This window comes from Helicoverpa zea, chromosome 3 (assembly GCF_022581195.2).
Source record: "Helicoverpa zea isolate HzStark_Cry1AcR chromosome 3, ilHelZeax1.1, whole genome shotgun sequence".
Taxonomy (NCBI): Eukaryota; Metazoa; Arthropoda; class Insecta; order Lepidoptera; family Noctuidae; genus Helicoverpa; species Helicoverpa zea.
Window position 1 is genome coordinate 3,855,653 of NC_061454.1, and position 18,497 is coordinate 3,874,149.

The 18,497-nt window shown below is 35.9% G+C and overlaps 1 protein-coding gene across 1 annotated transcript; it reads left to right on the forward strand.

The window, feature by feature from the left end:
* The first annotated feature begins 15,740 nt into the window (after positions 1 to 15,740).
* Positions 15,741 to 18,028, forward strand: LOC124645949 (protein Wnt-4). Its single transcript, XM_047185937.1, has 2 exons — positions 15,741 to 15,877; positions 16,366 to 18,028. The coding sequence occupies exons 1-2, from the start codon at positions 15,765 to 15,767 to the stop codon at positions 17,312 to 17,314; spliced, it is 1,062 nt and encodes a 353-aa protein (XP_047041893.1). The 5' UTR covers positions 15,741 to 15,764; the 3' UTR covers positions 17,315 to 18,028.
* Positions 18,029 to 18,497: the final 469 nt, after the last annotated feature.

Genomic DNA, 18,497 nt, shown 5'->3' on the forward strand with positions numbered 1-18,497 from the left:
AATACGCTTGTGGGTGAAGGGATCTTCGATAAAGAAAGGTGTTGTCATGTGCAATTGTGCACATTATTACAACTTGTCTAGGCAATCAAAAGCGTAAATTTTAATTTTCCCATTAATACCAACAATTGCATAAACGTAATCTTTCATGAAACTTAAGTTAACTATGATTTTTTACGTTTAATTTTCAAAGAGACGGTACTATTCGTAATTAGGTAGAGAGCTGTACATTCCGAACAATCTTCCGTATCAATTGTTGTTTTAAAAAACGTATGTTTTGTTTATGTTGTCGGTGAACTTGGGCCTAAGTTCTTTTCAAATTCTATTTCAGTGCCTTGGCCTCAAACAAAGGGCCTAAAACTAAGTACATACCTAGTAAGAATAGGTAGCAATTTTTCAGGCTTTCAATAACATTATACTTAACAAAACCAATAAAAACTACCATTATGATTTTCATTGTCAAGAGGTTCTATAAAAATCCTATTACTGTAACAAAAGGATACCTCTACGATCTAAATATTGGTTTCAAAAAGTAAAAGGATACCAGACAGGTTTGAAAAAGTCTATACTAGCCCTAATGTGACACGTGCAACAGTATCCAATATATGCAGTAATTTAACTCCGAACAATTTCTAAATCCAATCAGTCGTCTCGTCAGATCATTAAAATTCTGTCTACATATTCAGTTGATAGTGTTTGCAGTTTTCATGTACAATTAGAGAATATTTTTTAATGTTCATTGTGATATTTTCACTACCATTGAAATATTTTTTAAGTCCAGGTATCGTTTATTGTTTAACCCAGCAACGAACATTCGCACATTGGACATAAGAGTAAACTACCTTAATAAGAGAAAACTACCTTCTAAGCCAAAGAAGCTACTGTTCATCCAGTGCATCAATCCACATTAACTATGCTATGAGGATTATTATGTTTGTTACTTCCAAACTTTTACCAAAGTGATTTTTTTTAATAACTTTAAACAGAATCATTTTTATCACCTGTATTGTACTACTGCATTTCCTAGACTGTGGCACTTAATCGGCGTCGGGTCATTGATGTTGTATGTAACGGGTGCTCTCATTTGGCTACATTGTTCACTAATATAAATTAGTCATGCACAGTGCTACAAATCAGAATAAAATAAACTTGACTAAATACAGAGAGGTACTATTTCACTGTTATATTTCTACTACACTACATAAAACTGAGAAAAGAACTTCAGACGAAAAAAAAAACACCTGTATTATACTTCTGTATTTCTTACACTGTGGCACTTAATCGGCGCTGGGTCATTGATGTTGTGGCTAACGGCTGCTCTCATTTGGCTACATTGTTCACTAATATAAATTAGTCATGCACAGTGCTACAAATCAGAATAAAATAAACTTGACTAAATACAGAGAGGTACTATTTCACTGTTATATTTCTACTACACTACATAAAACTGAGAAAAGAACTTCAGACGAAAAAAAAAACACCTGTATTATACTTCTGTATTTCTTACACTGTGGCACTTAATCGGCGCTGGGTCATTGATGTTGTGGCTAACGGCTGCTCTCATTTGGCTACATTGTTCACTAATATAAATTAGCCGTAAGTACCCTCTGTTTGATGTGGTCGCTACTTGAATTTAATTAGAATTTGAGGTCTGTGTGTAGATGTTTGAGTAGTCATTGATTTTGTAATATGTTATTTGATAATGTGTTTGAATTTTAGGTTTAATATTATGATAAAAAGACGGCTCCAAAAGGATGGGATAATGGGTTTTATTTATCATTATGAAACTTACTAATTTACAAAACCATGAAAATAATCATACTATGATTGCTATTTTCTTTTCTTCATTATATATGTGGAATAGGATCTTATTTGTGCTTTATAATAAAAGTGTGATTTTGCTCAACAAGCGACCCACTTCTTACATGTATTTCTCCATTCGATGTAGCGATTCGATAATCCAAATCAAAAGGTATTTTTATTTTTACTGAACGTATAATCATCGCGACCCCTTGTGTAATCAAAACAAACATTTCACAAACTTTTAAAGCTATTTTCGATAACATCGGTCCACAAACAAAAACGTCAACTACAAACAAGTTTGTCAGTTTGTGTGCTAACTTTAAATCCGATCGTACCTGTTCCGTTACACGCTCAGTGTTGCGATCTAGGGCGGATCAAACAACTAATGATGGAGTCGTTTTGTTTTTGGTATGTTCTTTTGAGTTTGTTAATATTTTATACTATACTAAATTCTGCCAGTGGTTTTAGCCGCGTCCCTTGGAAAGTACTTCGTGTACCGGCATAAAAAATTGCTCGCAGACAGACTTTATATCAAATAAGATAAGTACTTCCTGAGATAGACGATAGAAACAAAGAAACATAATGTACAACCGGAAAGCTATTCAGATCTTGATATGCATTAAGAAACTATTCATCTGTATGACTTTTTACTGCCTCTTCAGGAAACATACCAATAACAAAAAGATTGATACATTTTCCAATTTTACATAGTTCAATTTTACATGGTTTATCCACCAGTATAAGATACAAATGAAATTTAATTAATACTCCTTTTCAATACACAGGAAAAACCTTTGACTTTCCAGCAAGAAGTTTGTATATCAATAGTAAATCCGATAGTACAGTTTCCGTAACTCCGTGACTGCACCGATATCGACCGCGTGCAGTCGCCGGATGAAACTACGTCTGTTTGCATTTATTTGTCGCGGATATTGAAATTGTTTGTATCATATTTCACGTGCTTGAGAGTTGTGATTAGTTGAAATGGCTGGCATAAAGTGGAGAGTATTGAAATAAGTCTACAAACTATTTGTTAGATGACACCTGAAATATGAAGACGTTTATTCACCTTATAAAAACTACAAATGAAAAATTTCTTCATTACAATATTTTTACATTAAACATCAAAATGTTTCACTACTATCCGCCAGAGGTTTTTCTTTTCTACTTCCCGATGGAAATACTTTGCGCACCCAGATAAAAAGTCGCCCACATATTATTCTGACGTATAAGCAGTATCACTGAAAAGTAAAAAAAGTCTTGGTGGCCTAGTGGGCAAAGAACCAACCTCTCAAGTATGAGGGCGCGGGTTCGATTCCAGGTCAGGCAAGTACCAATGCAACTTTTCTAAGTTTGTATGTATTTTTTAAGTATATCTTAGACACCAATGACTGTGTTTCGGAGGGCACGTTAAACTGTAGGTCCCGGCTGTCATTGAACATTCTTGGCAGTCGTTACGGGTAGTCAGAAGCCAGTAAGTCTGACACCAGTCTAACCAAGGGGTATCGGGTTGCCCGGGTAACTGGGTTGAGGAGGTCAGATAGGCAGTCGCTTCTTGTAAAGCACTGGTACTCAGCTGAATCCGGTTAGACTGGAAGCCGACCCCAACATAGTTTGGGAAAAAAGGCTCGGAGGATGAAGCAGTATCACTGCTAAGTTGCATCTACACCTATTTCGTAGGTTTTCCGTTAACATAGCACAAATTGACATAAGATTATATACCAATAATATTAGAAACACTAGGAATCATCTAAAATCCCAAACCAAACACCAGCAGATGTAAACAAAAGCTCAACTATAAAGGGGCGGACAGACGAATGTTATCAGTCGTCTGTGGCGCGTCTCGCCGGTCGCTATCGATCGACTGCGACCAACGACCGAGCGAGGATGTAAAATCATTCGTGTGCGTTTGTTGCGGATATGGGGTGCAAATTGTGTTGTTATTTAGCTATGCTGTGTTCTCGGGAGGATTTGAATGAAGGAGTCTGATTAGCGAAGTCGAGAGTTACGTATTGGTTATTGAATTCGCTTTTTGAGAGTTTAAAATAATAGATAGATAGATATACTCTTTTTTATGTACACCAATTTAAAAAAGAAAAACAACAACAAAACACTAATCTACAGATTTAAAAGTCGGTGACACAATGGGCGATCTCTTACAGACAACCTTTGGATGGATTGAGAATAAAAAAGAAATAACTGTATTGCAGGTAGTTTTTGGTGTACTATGTATATATGTATAATATTAATACCTAAAAATAGACAAATAAAAAATATACAAGGTGTTGATTTGCATTTGTGCCATACTTCAGGAGGAGGACATAAAATACGTAAATAATCGATTGGAATTACAAAAGACGGGAAATAGCTAATATGCACAGCTTTTTTTGTCATTGTAATGTCGTAGTATTTCAGAAGTAATTCACTTTTATGAATGAAAATGAATAATCGTTGCGTATGCTTTGTGTTTGCGTTTGTGTGAGAGCACAGCACGGTTTTAAGGCCAGGAACACACGCGCCAAGTTTAAATACGGCTAGATGACATTGACGGAATTCCGAAAAAAATAAATAAAAAAAAATTACGTACCAATTTTTTTGTTGATTTGGGTCGATAATCATTAGCAAAATTACGTCCTTGAATGTGGCACGGATGCAAAACAACAGCTTGTATATGTATATGTCGCAGGGATATGATAAAAACGGGGATATGATCAATTCCCTAAGGGATTTGATCAAATCACGGAGGATGTTAAAATAGCAACACGATTTTATCTTTTCTCCAAACAAATCTAGTGAATTGAACAAATCCCTAAATTGGTTCAGTGAAATGACAAAAAAAATGTCAGTTCTTGTTTGGGTCGCGCTTGCAAACACTAGGCAAGCCGTAGGTGTCATAGATGTGCCTGTAAGAAAAATAATGTTTTATGTTATTCACGATGCCACAAATCAGCTGCATGTTTTAATAAGTGATTATTACAAATAGGCATATCATACGCAACTAAAATATTTTTTAAAGAAATTTTTGTTGATTCTTTCAAAAATTAAAATATTGTTCTGAGTAATCGTGATTTTTATATCAATATTTCCTTGTATTGCATACACCTGATTATCATAATTATGTAGGTATATCTTACCAAATAAACCTTTAAAATATCAAAGCAAAATTATTTTTGTCATTTCACTGAACCAATCTAGTGATTTGTTCAATTCACTAGATTTGTTTAGGGAAAAGATAAAATCGTGTTGTTATTTTAACATCCTCCGTGACTTGTTCAAGTCCCTTAGGGAATTGATCATATCCCCGTTTTTATCATATCCCTGCGACATATATACATAATAAATAAATATATATATATGTATATATATCTATAATATAAAAATGAACCGCAAAATGTGTTGGTAAACGCATAACTCAACAACGCCTGGACCAATTTGGCTAATTCTTTTTTTGTTGTGTTTGTTATTGTCAGGAGAAGGTTTTTATGAAAAAAAATTCGGTAAAGTAGAGAAGTCAGTTGACGGGAGCGAAGCCGCGGGCAAAAGCTAGTAATAAATAAATATATATATATATAAAATAGCACAAATATGTATATATTTGTATTAGAGTGTAACCAAGAGACCTTGATCTTTTGTCCTATTTCTGAATGACACTAAAATCTGTGAAAGCCACGTCTTGATTTAATAGGTTAGTTTCATGGTAATATTTTCCATGCCTTGACACATTTTTCAACTATTGCAGTTATTCGGTATTGTTATTGTATTGTACGCTCATTTTATTATGTTAATCGACTCGCCAACGCACCACCACACAGGTCGACAGTCTGACAACGACCGACTCCCCACCGCTCGATCCGGTATTTATAACCGAGTGACGTATGCGCACGAGGCGTCATAATAATGACATAACCTATACAATGATGCACATGTACCTGCATACACTACATCTCTCCCTTGTTGTTTTGATTTTAACCTTGTTTCAAAAAGTCCAACAATCAAACTCATAAATATTTTGGTAATTTCTTAAAGATCTATCAAACACCTGCAGCACAACAAAACCACGCTATCAGATCAGTCCACCGATCACACTGCCATCAAACTGATTTACTTTGTTCCGTTTCCATTTCATTTCCCTTTCCATTTAAGGAGACGACAGATATCGGTGATACTGCAGGACACTACATCCCTTCCCTTGTGAAATAAACATAAATAAAAATCCGTCCCTTTGCAGACGGTAACATACCAGCATCTGCTTCAGGCTCAACAAGACAAATTCGTAGCAGTGATATCAGGCCGGCAAGTTTAACTTCAGGTTTTGTAGCCGCTGTTCCGGCTCTGTATTATATCTACACTAGAGATGATCCGTCCATTTGGCAGACATCCCGCCAATCAGTCCATGTGAAATCAAGCAAGTCTCAAATATTGCTGTACCTTCAGATAATGAGCACTCATCTTGCTTGGTTCGACTTCACTTAAAACTGATACAGAATGCATTGTTCCAAGGTAAAAGATCGGCATTAGGGTACCTCATCAATGCTTTTCACTCATTCAAAACCGTACGAGCCGTACGAGGAAAGTAATCACATAAGATCGTCCCAATTGAATGGTGACCTAGATGGACTGTTTCCAATTTGATGATGACCATATACTTTGTCACCCATTTAATGGTGACCACATACTTTGTCTCCAATTTAATGGTGATTCCATACTTTGTCACCCATTTAATGGTGACCACATACTTTGTCTCCAATTTAATGGTGACTCCATACTTTGTCACCCATTTAATGGTGACCACATACTTTGTCTCCAATTTAATGGCGATCACATATTTTGTCACCAATTTAATGGTTTAAATTGTAGTTCTATGTACGAGTTAAGTACTTTGTGTGCCTTGTAAGCAAGAGAATGCTAACTCAACTAATTTTGGTAATATGTAGTTTTTAATTTGAGAGTGGAATATCAAAGCCTATCATTATCTCAGCAATGTAACAAACAATCTGGTCTTCAACCCTATTGATCAGCGCTGGTACTTTGCACGTTTCTGCTAGTACACTCGCTGAAATTCTGATATAGGCTTTAAATACCCTACATCAATGTATGTCCAATATCTAGTCAAGAAACTGTAAGCTTCTTAGCATTCAACACCCAACATATGAATACCTTACTGCATATAATAATGCGATAGGAATACTTATATTTCGGTTAGGCATCCAAAAACACTATTATCACCGGACATTGCGTTCTGTAATGTTTGTTTGCTTTTCCTAATGTGGTTTTCAAAAATTTAAGTAGTCAAAGAATTATTATGCTTTGATGGTAAGCTTTTTAGTATCATGGTTACATATTGATTATAACGAAGGTGTAAAGTAACATTACGAATCAGATTTTAACTAATTAGAACCATATTATGCAACGAACGCACTTTAACAGGTGTCACTAACTTTGCACTATATATTTTGAAGCTGTGACATTCTGCATCACCATAAAATAGAAGAGTCCCTGACCCTCAACTCATGCTCTTCTTCCTTTCAACAAGGTGACAGCAGCTCACAAACAGTTTTCTAGTCGATGCAATTTTCCTTTTGCAAAACAACCGCTAACCTTTCTAAAACATCTGTCTACACATAGATAAATGTGGGATTCTAATTCTATATCTCAATTTCATGAGCAGCTATGCTGCTCTCATGTCATACTTGACCTCATCAATTTGATGATCAGCTTTGTGCTGCTTCCATTTTTAATATTTTACGCTTTTCCAATTTCATGACCGCGTATAGGTAACGTAATTTTTTTTTTTTTTTATGTAAGTATAGTTGGCTGCATAAGTATGTTTATAGTTTCGTTCAAAAGCGCTTACCCTTTATTGCAGCTGACTTTATCTACGTTGTTTCAGTTAGACAACCAGAATATAAAAATATTATTATCTTTTATAGGGACAGCACCCCAGTAAATTTTTAAACGATTTGGTGACTAAGGGCAATTTTACTTCCTATACTTTAAGGAACACTTACTCAGATTATATTTTGCAGTAGGACTTAGGAACTTAATAATATTTTAGTGGTCATTTATTTATTTAGAACATATAATTTACATTTTTAAATATTAAATATAAAAATAAAAACATTTAAAAATATAAAAAATAGGTTACCACCGATATCGGGCACAGGGTCCAAGGTATCGGTGGTTAGGGTCCCAGAGACAGAAACCTCCTCACAATACGTGCCGTATCAAGGAGTACTGCCTTCTAATATTTTAGTTATTATTAACCAAATGTCGACGCAACTGTGTAGTTTAATTAGCACAAAAGAGTAATAAATGTCGATAAATGTAAATAGTGATAAAGTTCTTTACCTCTCGTGCGAGTCCAATTGTCTTACGGTAACCTAAGATTGGTGTTCTAAGATCAATTATTATTAACCCTAACGCTATGGACACAAGACATTATTTTGTTAATAGATATCCATCCCACCACCCATATGGATCTTATCTTATGGGATGGGTTGAGGAAATTACACAACTTTATATTACAAGTAGGTGTGCACTTCAAGAATATATTAATGTGATGATTTATTAACTTGAGATCAATAAATGGATTCTATTTCATATATGTTCATATATGGTTATGTTATTCGCCCCTATGGAAGCATATTCTTCCACAACTCTCAATGTACTTATACTGCTTATTGGTACTGCAATACTGTAAAACATAATTTGCAAATAACAATATTATAATGAGGGCCACTTTGTTAAACTATTTGTAAACACCAATGTAAATCAATAAAAAAGAGGCTAAGATACCAATTAAAATTCATTCAAGCCTGAATCTTGAAGGTTTAAAAACCACACGCAATCATCAACTTTTGAGAACTTGATTGCAACAATCATCCATGAGCTAATCATCATTAGACAGTTCCCAGAGTAAGTATCTACATTGGAACTCCTTCCAGGTATCATCCTTAAAAGATTTTTTGTCACAGATGAGAAGGCCCAGTTGGGTAAATGATGATGATGTCCTCCTAGCCGATTATCGGCTACGGCGGCTGTACTCACGTAAGGGGATTAGCCAACTGCGCAGGACATATTATAGTGCACAAGCATTTGCGCAGACACAAGTGCACTCACTGTTCCTTCACTCTCATAACCCGATGGGACGGCAATCCGACACGACCGGAAAGAGATCAGGCGCAGGACCGACATTTACGTGCTTTCCGATGCACGGGTGTATCAATCACCAACTTCCAGGCCCGACCCGGGAATCGAACCCGAGACCTCGTGCTCAGCAGCCGCGCTTGCGACAGCTAGACCAACGAGGCAGTTGGGTAGATAAAGTAGCATTGTCAAATAAATCACAGATTGCTCCAATGCTTAGTTCCATATTCTTTTGATCTAAGAGTTTTATATCAACCTAAAGTACTGAAATTACAATTGTGAGCTAGCATGTTTACCAAAGATTCTATCTATTGAATACCAAAATTTTGATCCACATTTTCCAGCTAGTATTGCTGCTTGTATGCTGTTCTACTGTTCTGTATCTTCTGGAATATCTCTGTTGTATAACAACCTCTTTAATACAGCAAAATAAAGTAAAAGTATTGAAATTATACCTAGGGTGACTGAGCAACTGTTATAATTAACACTATTATGGGTAGGCAACCCACTAGAGGTGTTGATGGACTTGGATGTTGTGCATAGGTGAATACATACCAGTATAGCTGGGCGAGTTCTTCAACATACATGGCCAACCTACTACGGTCCCTCAATGTGCTGTTTGTTAAACTAGATACCTAGCACATGTTTGTCATTTGTAGAACCGTTGAGTATATAACCCACCAGTTTGTTCTTGTAATATCCTCTATATTGCAAGCACTTGAATTAAGTTAGTTAAGTACCAGAACAATATAGCAGGTATAAGTTGTTGACTAGACTCTGAGAAGTTAAGTTTGGAAGCTTTTTATGATCCAAATCACCGGGCACAGAAAATATAAAAATTATCAAGATTTAGTTGTTGCAGTAGTTGACAACTATCGCCAGATAATTTATGCGTGTACAGTCAATTGAATGACCAGTAGACGTTCACTACCGTTAACTGTCAAGCTGTCAATTTAATGACCAGTAGATATAGACTACTGCCAACTGTCAAGATGTCAATTTAATGACCAGTAGATATAGACTACTGCCAACTGCCAAGCTGTCAATTTAATGACCAGTAGATATACACTACTGCCAACCATCAAGCTGTCAATTTAATGACCAGTAGATATAGACTACTGCCAACAATCAGGCTGTCAATTTAATGACCAGTAGATACACACTACTGCCAACCATCAAGCTGTCAATTCAATGACCAGTAGATATAGACTACTGCCAACAATCAGGCTGTCAATTTAATGACCAGTAGATACACACTACTGCCAACTGTCAAGCTGTCAATCTAATGACCAGTAGATACACGCTACTGCCAACTGCCAAGCTGTCAATCTAATGACCAGTAGACATACACTACTGCTAACCGTCAAGCTGTCATTTTAATGACCAGCAGATTTTTGGAATAGAATAGGTCTTTATTTGCTTAGAATGCAGGCACTTACAAAATAGGATTGTAAACAACATAATAAGATCCGTGTACATTCCGCCTTGTTGGCATGCAAGCACAACAATTATTAAACACAATTGATTATAAGGCAAATAGGTTATTGTATTATATCCTCTAGGAAATCCCACCACTGCTAAAATCGTCTTGACGACAATTCAACAACCAGCAACTTTATATTGCTTCCAATAAATGCCTATTATTGAATAAACTTTGATGCAGGTTTAAGAATGAGTAAACTGATCACCAAGTAATGATTTTGTATTATAAATTACTCATTTGATAAATATTAACACCTGCAATAAATATTGCTACTTCCATTAGAATTGTAGCAAGGTAAACTTAAACAAAGAATTACGTAAAAAGGTTAAAATTTGTTTGCAATTCGGGTGATACATACATACATTAACATAAAAGTTATGTATACTTTGTCATTCTACTCTCTTCCCTTCCTTCTTTCCTTTTGCACTTTTTAATATGATTGAATATTAACATCGGTCAGAGGTTACTTGTTATCAAAGCTTATTTAGCATACATTAATTTGGTATAGGCATGAATAGGACAAATTATTTAGTATAACCTTGTATATCAAATATTTTTCTGGATCACAGAACTAATAGGTAGTTCAAAATTATAAAAATTAGATAATAGGTAACTGTTGGTCCAAACACTCACGGTTTTATCCTCGTCGCCAATGTATTGTACGCTCATTTTATTATGTTAATCGACTCGCCAACGCACCACCACACAGGTCGACAGTCTGACAACGACCGACTCCCCACCGCTCGATCCGGTATTTATAACCGAGTGACGTATGCGCACGAGGCGTCATAATAATGACATAACCTATACAATGATGCACATGTACCTGCATACACTACAGTTATATTAATATATACTTATCATCATTACACCAACCCATAAAAACTAAGTATCTTTATCCTCACAGTAAAAAAACACATATTAACTTAAGACAAGAAGAAAATTATGGTGGTCCACATACAATGCTGGCTGCTATCGATCTGCGACCTGCGACCGACGACCGCGCTACAAAAACTACGCTTTGACGTCCAATTGCACTATATACTTAGTAGGTAGGAGGTATAATGCGATTTTTGCCTTTCAACGATTCCGCTTGCTTTTTCTTTTTAAACGTCTGGGAGTACATTTACTTGGGAGAGACTGAATGACATTTTGTTAATAGTATTGGTGGACTTGTGTTTTATATAGTGTCTTACTAAATTCTTTAAATTGGACAGTATAATATAGAGAAGACTATTAAAAATTCTTTGGGTCAAGAAAAACCTGGCCAGTAAGCTGGTACCAGTTTTTTGCTCCTCCATATATGAACATGCTATTAATCTACAAACCTATTTATGTAAGTAGTCAGAACTTCAGTAAGTTTGATAACTATTCTAATATCAGTCTAAGTAGCTATCTAGCGCTATTCTAATATCAGTCGCACCTAGTAGCTATCTAGCATGCTACATTTCAAATATCCTTTAACAGCATTTAGAACGAACCTAAGGCAAGTATGTGACCTAGGTAATATATTTTTCATAACCTCACGATTACCTATTCCATCACCATATAAAATATCAACATACGTTCCTCGTTTATTACGAAATCGTAAAGTTTTATGCTCAGTTATTAAACGTAACAAGTTGTAAACAAAAGCTCGAGAATAAAGGTCGGGTAGACGGAACGTTATCGTAACGTTGCGAGTGCCATCGACACTTGGAGCATTGAAATAACTTGACACGACACTGCCGTTCCTTCCCCTTTGCTAAAGGTTCGACCACCGGTCATATTCCTATGTACAGATGCTAACACATCAAGCCACTCGAAGCTACTCCAATCGGTTTTTACCCAATTAACATTGAACTTTAAAATACTTTAGAGATAAGATGAAAATCAGTTGACAAATTGAAGTAGATTGACGTGATGGCGTCTGCACACTATGCGTTAAGATTTTGCTTGTGTTTGTCAATTTTGGTGTGTTTGTGCGTAATCACAACTTTATGCCTGTGTTTTCTATTTTGTCGAGTGCGGTCTTTCCGTAACGATGTCAAAATACATGTACCTATGAGTGAGCTATCACTATTTGTCGTTGTTTCACGCCTTGCTCTTAAATTGTCAGACTCTTTGGCACAGAGATTGGCGGTTCCAGTTATGTATGATCTAAGTATCGACCGCGAGTCGGCAACCGACGACCGATGTCGCGACCAGTGCATGTGAAGAGGTAGTTTGGTCACAATATTTTATGAAAACTTTCATATTATGAAGGCAATAGAGAGGTTTTGTCGAGGTGGAAAGTTAAGTGGTTCTGTCTTGAAGTGAAAGAAACTTGGATACATAAAGTAGTAGCTATGTAACTTTTAGAATTAGTGTGGTTTAAGATTTTTATGTATTATGGAACAAAATAGAAAGCTAGTGATCCCACTTAAAAATATGCTTCTCAATCGTTTGAGGGCTTTAGTCGTAAGTATATAAGAAGGATGAAAAAATGCATTAAGCATCATACTCATATCGTCTATAGGAATAGCTATCAAAAATTGAAAACTTTTAAGTAATAGATTTCAAACGCGTTCGCCGTATACATCGCTTTAGATATCGGAAAACCCGATTTATCTTTTTCCCAGAACTGAAATTGTCCCGAAGACAACAATAGTAGCACTATCAATAAAATTGCGCTAATGTAGCAATTTCTATTGTTGTTTTCAATAATACCGCATCCAATAAAATTCTACCCTTCGTTCAGACAATGCTAGCTTGCACTCAGCGTTTCGCGGAGGAAAGCTAAATTCTAGCCAGACAACATTGTGTTAATGTTAACTTTAGACTATACGTATATATTATAAAGTAGAGTTCTACAAAAGCTTTGAACCCTTTTTAAATTCCAAAAAGTGGCAATGTATCTTTTATTTAAAAATGGGGACGGCATGAAGTGTCTGATTTTTTACTGACAAAAGCATGTCTGTGTTCTCTCATTTTTTAAAGCTCTCAATTCAGTAGTGGTTTCGTGTAAGTTGCAAGATTGTAATGCAACTATAGTTTTTATTTATATTTTTTCAAAACGAATGGAGCATTTGATTGCATCGTGAAATCTTACCTATCTTATTTTAATTACATTATATTTTACAGTTTCATCAGCAAGTTTTCGTTCGTCATTCAGTTCGTCGAAGTCAAATAAAAAGAGATACATACTCGTATAGGTACATAATAGATACTAAAATACTGAAAAATATAAATCAGAAACAATAATTATTGAGGTGAAAATGCATGCAGTTGCATATGACTGCATATGACCTAGATAATACCGTGTCGATACGAGTTGAGTCTATTAAACCAGGCTCTGCACTCGCCAGCCAAGTTACAACTTATCGGCAATCGATAAGGGATCGTGTTACGTTTTTAAATGACTCCTTTGGAAATGTTTGAACATTTTACTTTTTGAGCTTCTCGCTTACAAAGTTATAGGAAAGTTTTATTTTCAAATCAGGTAAACGATGCAGCTACAATTTCCTATGACTAGATAGATAGATTTTTTTAAATGTTTTGTCTTAGATCTAACTAAATTAGGTGAAATAATGGGTGGTCTTCTCGCTAAGAGCTCCCAAACAACCTTAGGATGGATTGAGACGAGAAGGATACTAATATTATTATACGCATAACTTTTAGCCTATATTTTATTTACTTTCGTTAGTACAAGAACTGTCTCTTGCATACTGAGCTAACAATAAGCAATCCTTTAGAGAGCGTCAAGATGCAATTTCAAAGGCGTCATTACATATCTCATTAAAACCCATATTCTCAAGACATATGACAGCAAGACAAACCCACTTCATTTCGCATTTATCATACTAATTTGTACCGTGAATACAAGCCAAATGAATGTTTAGCATTCTCTTAAAGCCGTAACCAGACTTTGCGAGACACGCGTCGCGAACGGTGGCCCGAACCGAGCATTCGTGTTGGTAAATAATATTAACACACGCCTCAAGCGGTGTCATGCGTTATCAACTGTTTGTGGCTCATGCCTCGCATATGTCTGGATCATGAAGAAAGGAAAGATGAGCTGATATGCCATCATCGTAGGCAGGTATGTCAGGCGCCGTCTTGTAGCTCAAGTAACGTACGGTAGGCGTGACCAAACCGATTAGTTAGGTACTACTAAAGTAACGAGTTGTTCGGGTTCCTTACGACATCTGTTAAATATTGGTCTTTATTGATTGGTGATTGGGTTTTGAAAAAATGGCTAATTTAGTTTAAGTTCAGAACATTTCTCGTCCTCCTAACACCCACATTTTAGCGCTCTATTTTCTTAGGATTTTTTGCGTTATAAGTAACATCTTCGCAAGTCATTTAATTCTCCGTAGTCTAGATACACCTTTACAGATGCAGCCGTTTATAATGCAGACCACGGAGATACGATTTTACCAGCTCCCGGCAAATTGTAAGCGTGCACGGAAATAATCACCCAGTCTCAAGCTCTACAAACCAATAGTGCTTTTTTATTCACTTTACTTAATGAACTGAAAGTGCAGAGAAAATAGAATGTACGCCGATTGGAATACTCGTTGATTTTTAATGAATAATTGATTTGGAGATTAGAATTCTAGTTGAAGGAAAAGGTTTTTGTTTAAGTTGTTTTGTAGGATTGCTGGATGCTGGAGATATCAGATGAACGAAGATTAATGTTTTAATCTATACTAATACTTAATATAAGGCTGAATGGTTTAATTTGTATTTAAACGCGCTAATCTCAGGATCTACTAGTCATATGTGAAAAAAAACTTTCTGTTATATAGCCGATTTACTGTGGAAGGAGAAGGCTGTTTTATGACCGGGTTCGCATAGTAGTTCCGATGAGACGCGAGGGAAACCGGTGCTGGAAGCTAGTTGACATCGTATAGGTAGGTAAATGGTACCAGTTTTATTCAGAAGTCTCTTCATATATCTTCTTCTTTTGATTTATCATACCTATTAACCATTTCTTTAAAAATGTTATCAAAGATTCATACAACTTCATCAGACGATTTGCTTTTGTTTATTATTCCAATAGTTGTGACTGAGCTCCCAGCAAATACTTTCAATTATTACGTCCTTGCTTGTCTAAAGGTTCTATAACACCTTGAACCTTCAAAGAGCAGACGTAACCCTTTATCAGCAATCCAATAAACCGCAGACGGAAACCAGGTTACCTATACCTATTTAGACAAGTTCAAAACTATGACTCGGTTCAATATTTGTACAACCAGCAAACACAGACTGATTTCTTAGTTTGTCATTACCATTTTTGGGAGACCCACCCTTTTCTGATAAAGCAACGCGACGCCTCGAATTGTGTGCCGAGTCATTTGAAGTTTTCTAGTGGATGACAAAAGGTGATCATGTGATTGTAAAGATCTTAACAATGTTTAGTTATTGTATATTTAATTTGTTATTGTTATGTGCTGTTTCTATTTTCGCTTCTAAGATTGTTGAAGGGTGAGTTTTTTTGGATTTTATCTGAGGTAGTAGCAAAGTTAAAAGTTGGATGCGAAAGGGAATGTATAGTTCGAGTACCTACTCTTGTTGTTAGACTGATAACTGAATTAGGTACAGAATATGCTCTACCAATTAATTTGTTTAATCATCTGATTCTGAGCCTCTTTGTAAGAACAAAGCTAGAAAAAGTTGGAAAGTAATTACTCTGAATGATTCAATTGAATAATTTCTGTTAGACATAGAACTTTACTTACAATATTAACGAATTCCTATACAGTACCTCTGAAAGCCTTAGAAACAGTATAAACGTTTTTCATAAATAGCCTATTCCTACGGGAAAACAGGTTCAAGCGAAGTAATTATAATTATACTAAGAAGGTCGGGAGAAATTCGACGAATACTTGGCTGCTAATACTTTTATTATATCCCAATAGAAGATTGAAAATGTTTTCAAACCGTATGAACATGACTTAATTTATATTCAACAGATCTCAGCCCATACTCCAAAAAACAATTGAAGCTCTCTTCAGTGACCGGACTCACGAAATATACCCTGGCGCATGCAAGTTGATCAGAGCTTCAAAACGGCAAACAAGAATGTGTGATCGGGACAGCGGCCTCTCCAACGTATTGAGCATCGCTAAAGAACAAGCCATCACAGCTTGCGAAGAAACCTTTCAATACGATAGATGGAACTGTTCTCTCATCTTCAACAGAAAACCTAAAAGAAGTATATTCAATAAAATCTTCAGAGAAACTGCTTTCGTTCATGCGTTAATGGCAGCTTCGATTGCTCACTCAGTAGCTAAAGGATGTGCTTCTGGGGATCTTTCTTCGTGCTCCTGTCCGGGAAATTTTGGAAAAAACAACACTTGGAAAATGGCAGGCTGTGGAGATGACTTCAGACATGGGAAGAGATTGACCAGAAACTTCTTAGATTTCAAACATGCTGGCAACGATCAGATTGCAGAAATCCTAAAGCAAGATGTCATTGTTGGTGTGGATTCTATTGGAGAGCAATTAAAAGAAGTCTGCAAATGCCATGGATTCTCCGGTTCTTGTACAACAAAGACTTGTTGGAAACGATTAGGCCCTTTCAACTCAGCTATGGGGTTACTAAAGAAGCATTACCACCACGCCACAAAGAAGAAATTGATGAACTACACAACGAAGAGAGCTATAGCGCCAAAAGTGAGGAACAAGATGAAAATTGAAAGGAAGAATTTGGTATACTTGCAGAGGACGCCGAACTTATGTGTTAGTACTAAAGGAAGGGTGTGTAAAGACAGGCATAATTGTGCGACCTTGTGTTGTGGTAGGGGCATTATAACTAGCAAGAAACAAGTGAGTTCTAGGTGCCGATGTAGAATGGTTAATTGTTGCTTCGTGCAATGCGATACTTGTGTTGAAGAAGTCGATGAGTATACTTGCAAGTGAACGTTAGTGCCTTATCTTAGTATTTATTAGAAATGTCGCGAATATTGGAAGTTCCTCTACAGTTTTTACAGTTGATCAGTTTTCAACCTTCTTTCGTGCTGCTTATGGTTCAAATTCAAATGTGGACTTTGTCGACTGTTCGTTTCTTTCATTGGCTCTATTTTCTGCTTTACGTCTGCGGAGGAAACTGTGTATTGGTACTTCAGTACTAATTAGGTAACCGAAACACATTCGCTGGAATTGTATCTTTGGTTTCATTATGAGGAAAATTTGTACACAAATGTCCTATTTTACGCCGGTAAATTATCATTCTTTGTTTCCTGTGTAGATAGATATTTTCTACTTAAAACTGGTAGAATAATGTTACAATCACTAATGAACTTGTAAAGCATACTTATTTCAATATTTAATTGCTTATGTATTTGTTTAGAGATAAGATTGAATGTGATACGGCCTGGGATAAAGGAGTGCCATCTAGCAGTGCTTTTAGACTAGTAGATTTTATCGCGCGGTTTTTCCTTGTCATCATTTGTGGCTGTTGTTCTCAATATGTCCCAACCACTCTGTTTGCTCTGAAAAATCGAACGGAAAATCCACTAGTCTGAAACCGCCGTTAGATAATGGTCGATAATGCTGTGATATAAGCTGAATGCTTTAAGTTAGGTAGTTCGAGACAATGGAATATGGAATGATTAATTAAATTAATTTAAAATAGATGTGGTTTTATTTGTCAGCTACGACAGGTGTGTCCTACATTTTATTATATACTGTGATGGTTCTGGGACCTATAATAGGTCCTTTCTCACTTTTTGGAAATACATTATTTTCGACTTTTCATTTCATATGAATGTCACCTGGTGGAACTACCCAGAACTTTTTAGTCTTAAGCTCTCTCTATCGGCCACTTGCGTAGTAAAACAAATGTAAGCCTTAGCAACGGTCTTATCGCCGCATTAAATTTCGAACATTGCGTGAGATGGCGCTGTCCTAGAAGTTCAACAGTACTGGTATAGATGGCGCTGTTACCAAGAGTTCGATATTGCTAGTTAGTCTTTGAGGAATTAAAATGTTCAGATTATGTGTTCATTTGAAAAATTACTGAATAAATAAGTACATATAATTTATTTCGAAAAAAATAATTTATTGTATATGCTAAAGAAATAAAAAAACGACCGTTAAAAAC

Coding starts and splice junctions, on each gene's coding strand:
- LOC124645949 (XM_047185937.1), top strand. CDS start 15,765: ATGACAAAAGGTGATCATGTGATTGTAAAGATCTTAACAATGTTTAGT. Junction 15,878..16,365: donor GCTTCTAAGATTGTTGAAGG/GTGAGTTTTTTT, acceptor TATATTCAACAG/ATCTCAGCCCATACTCCAAA.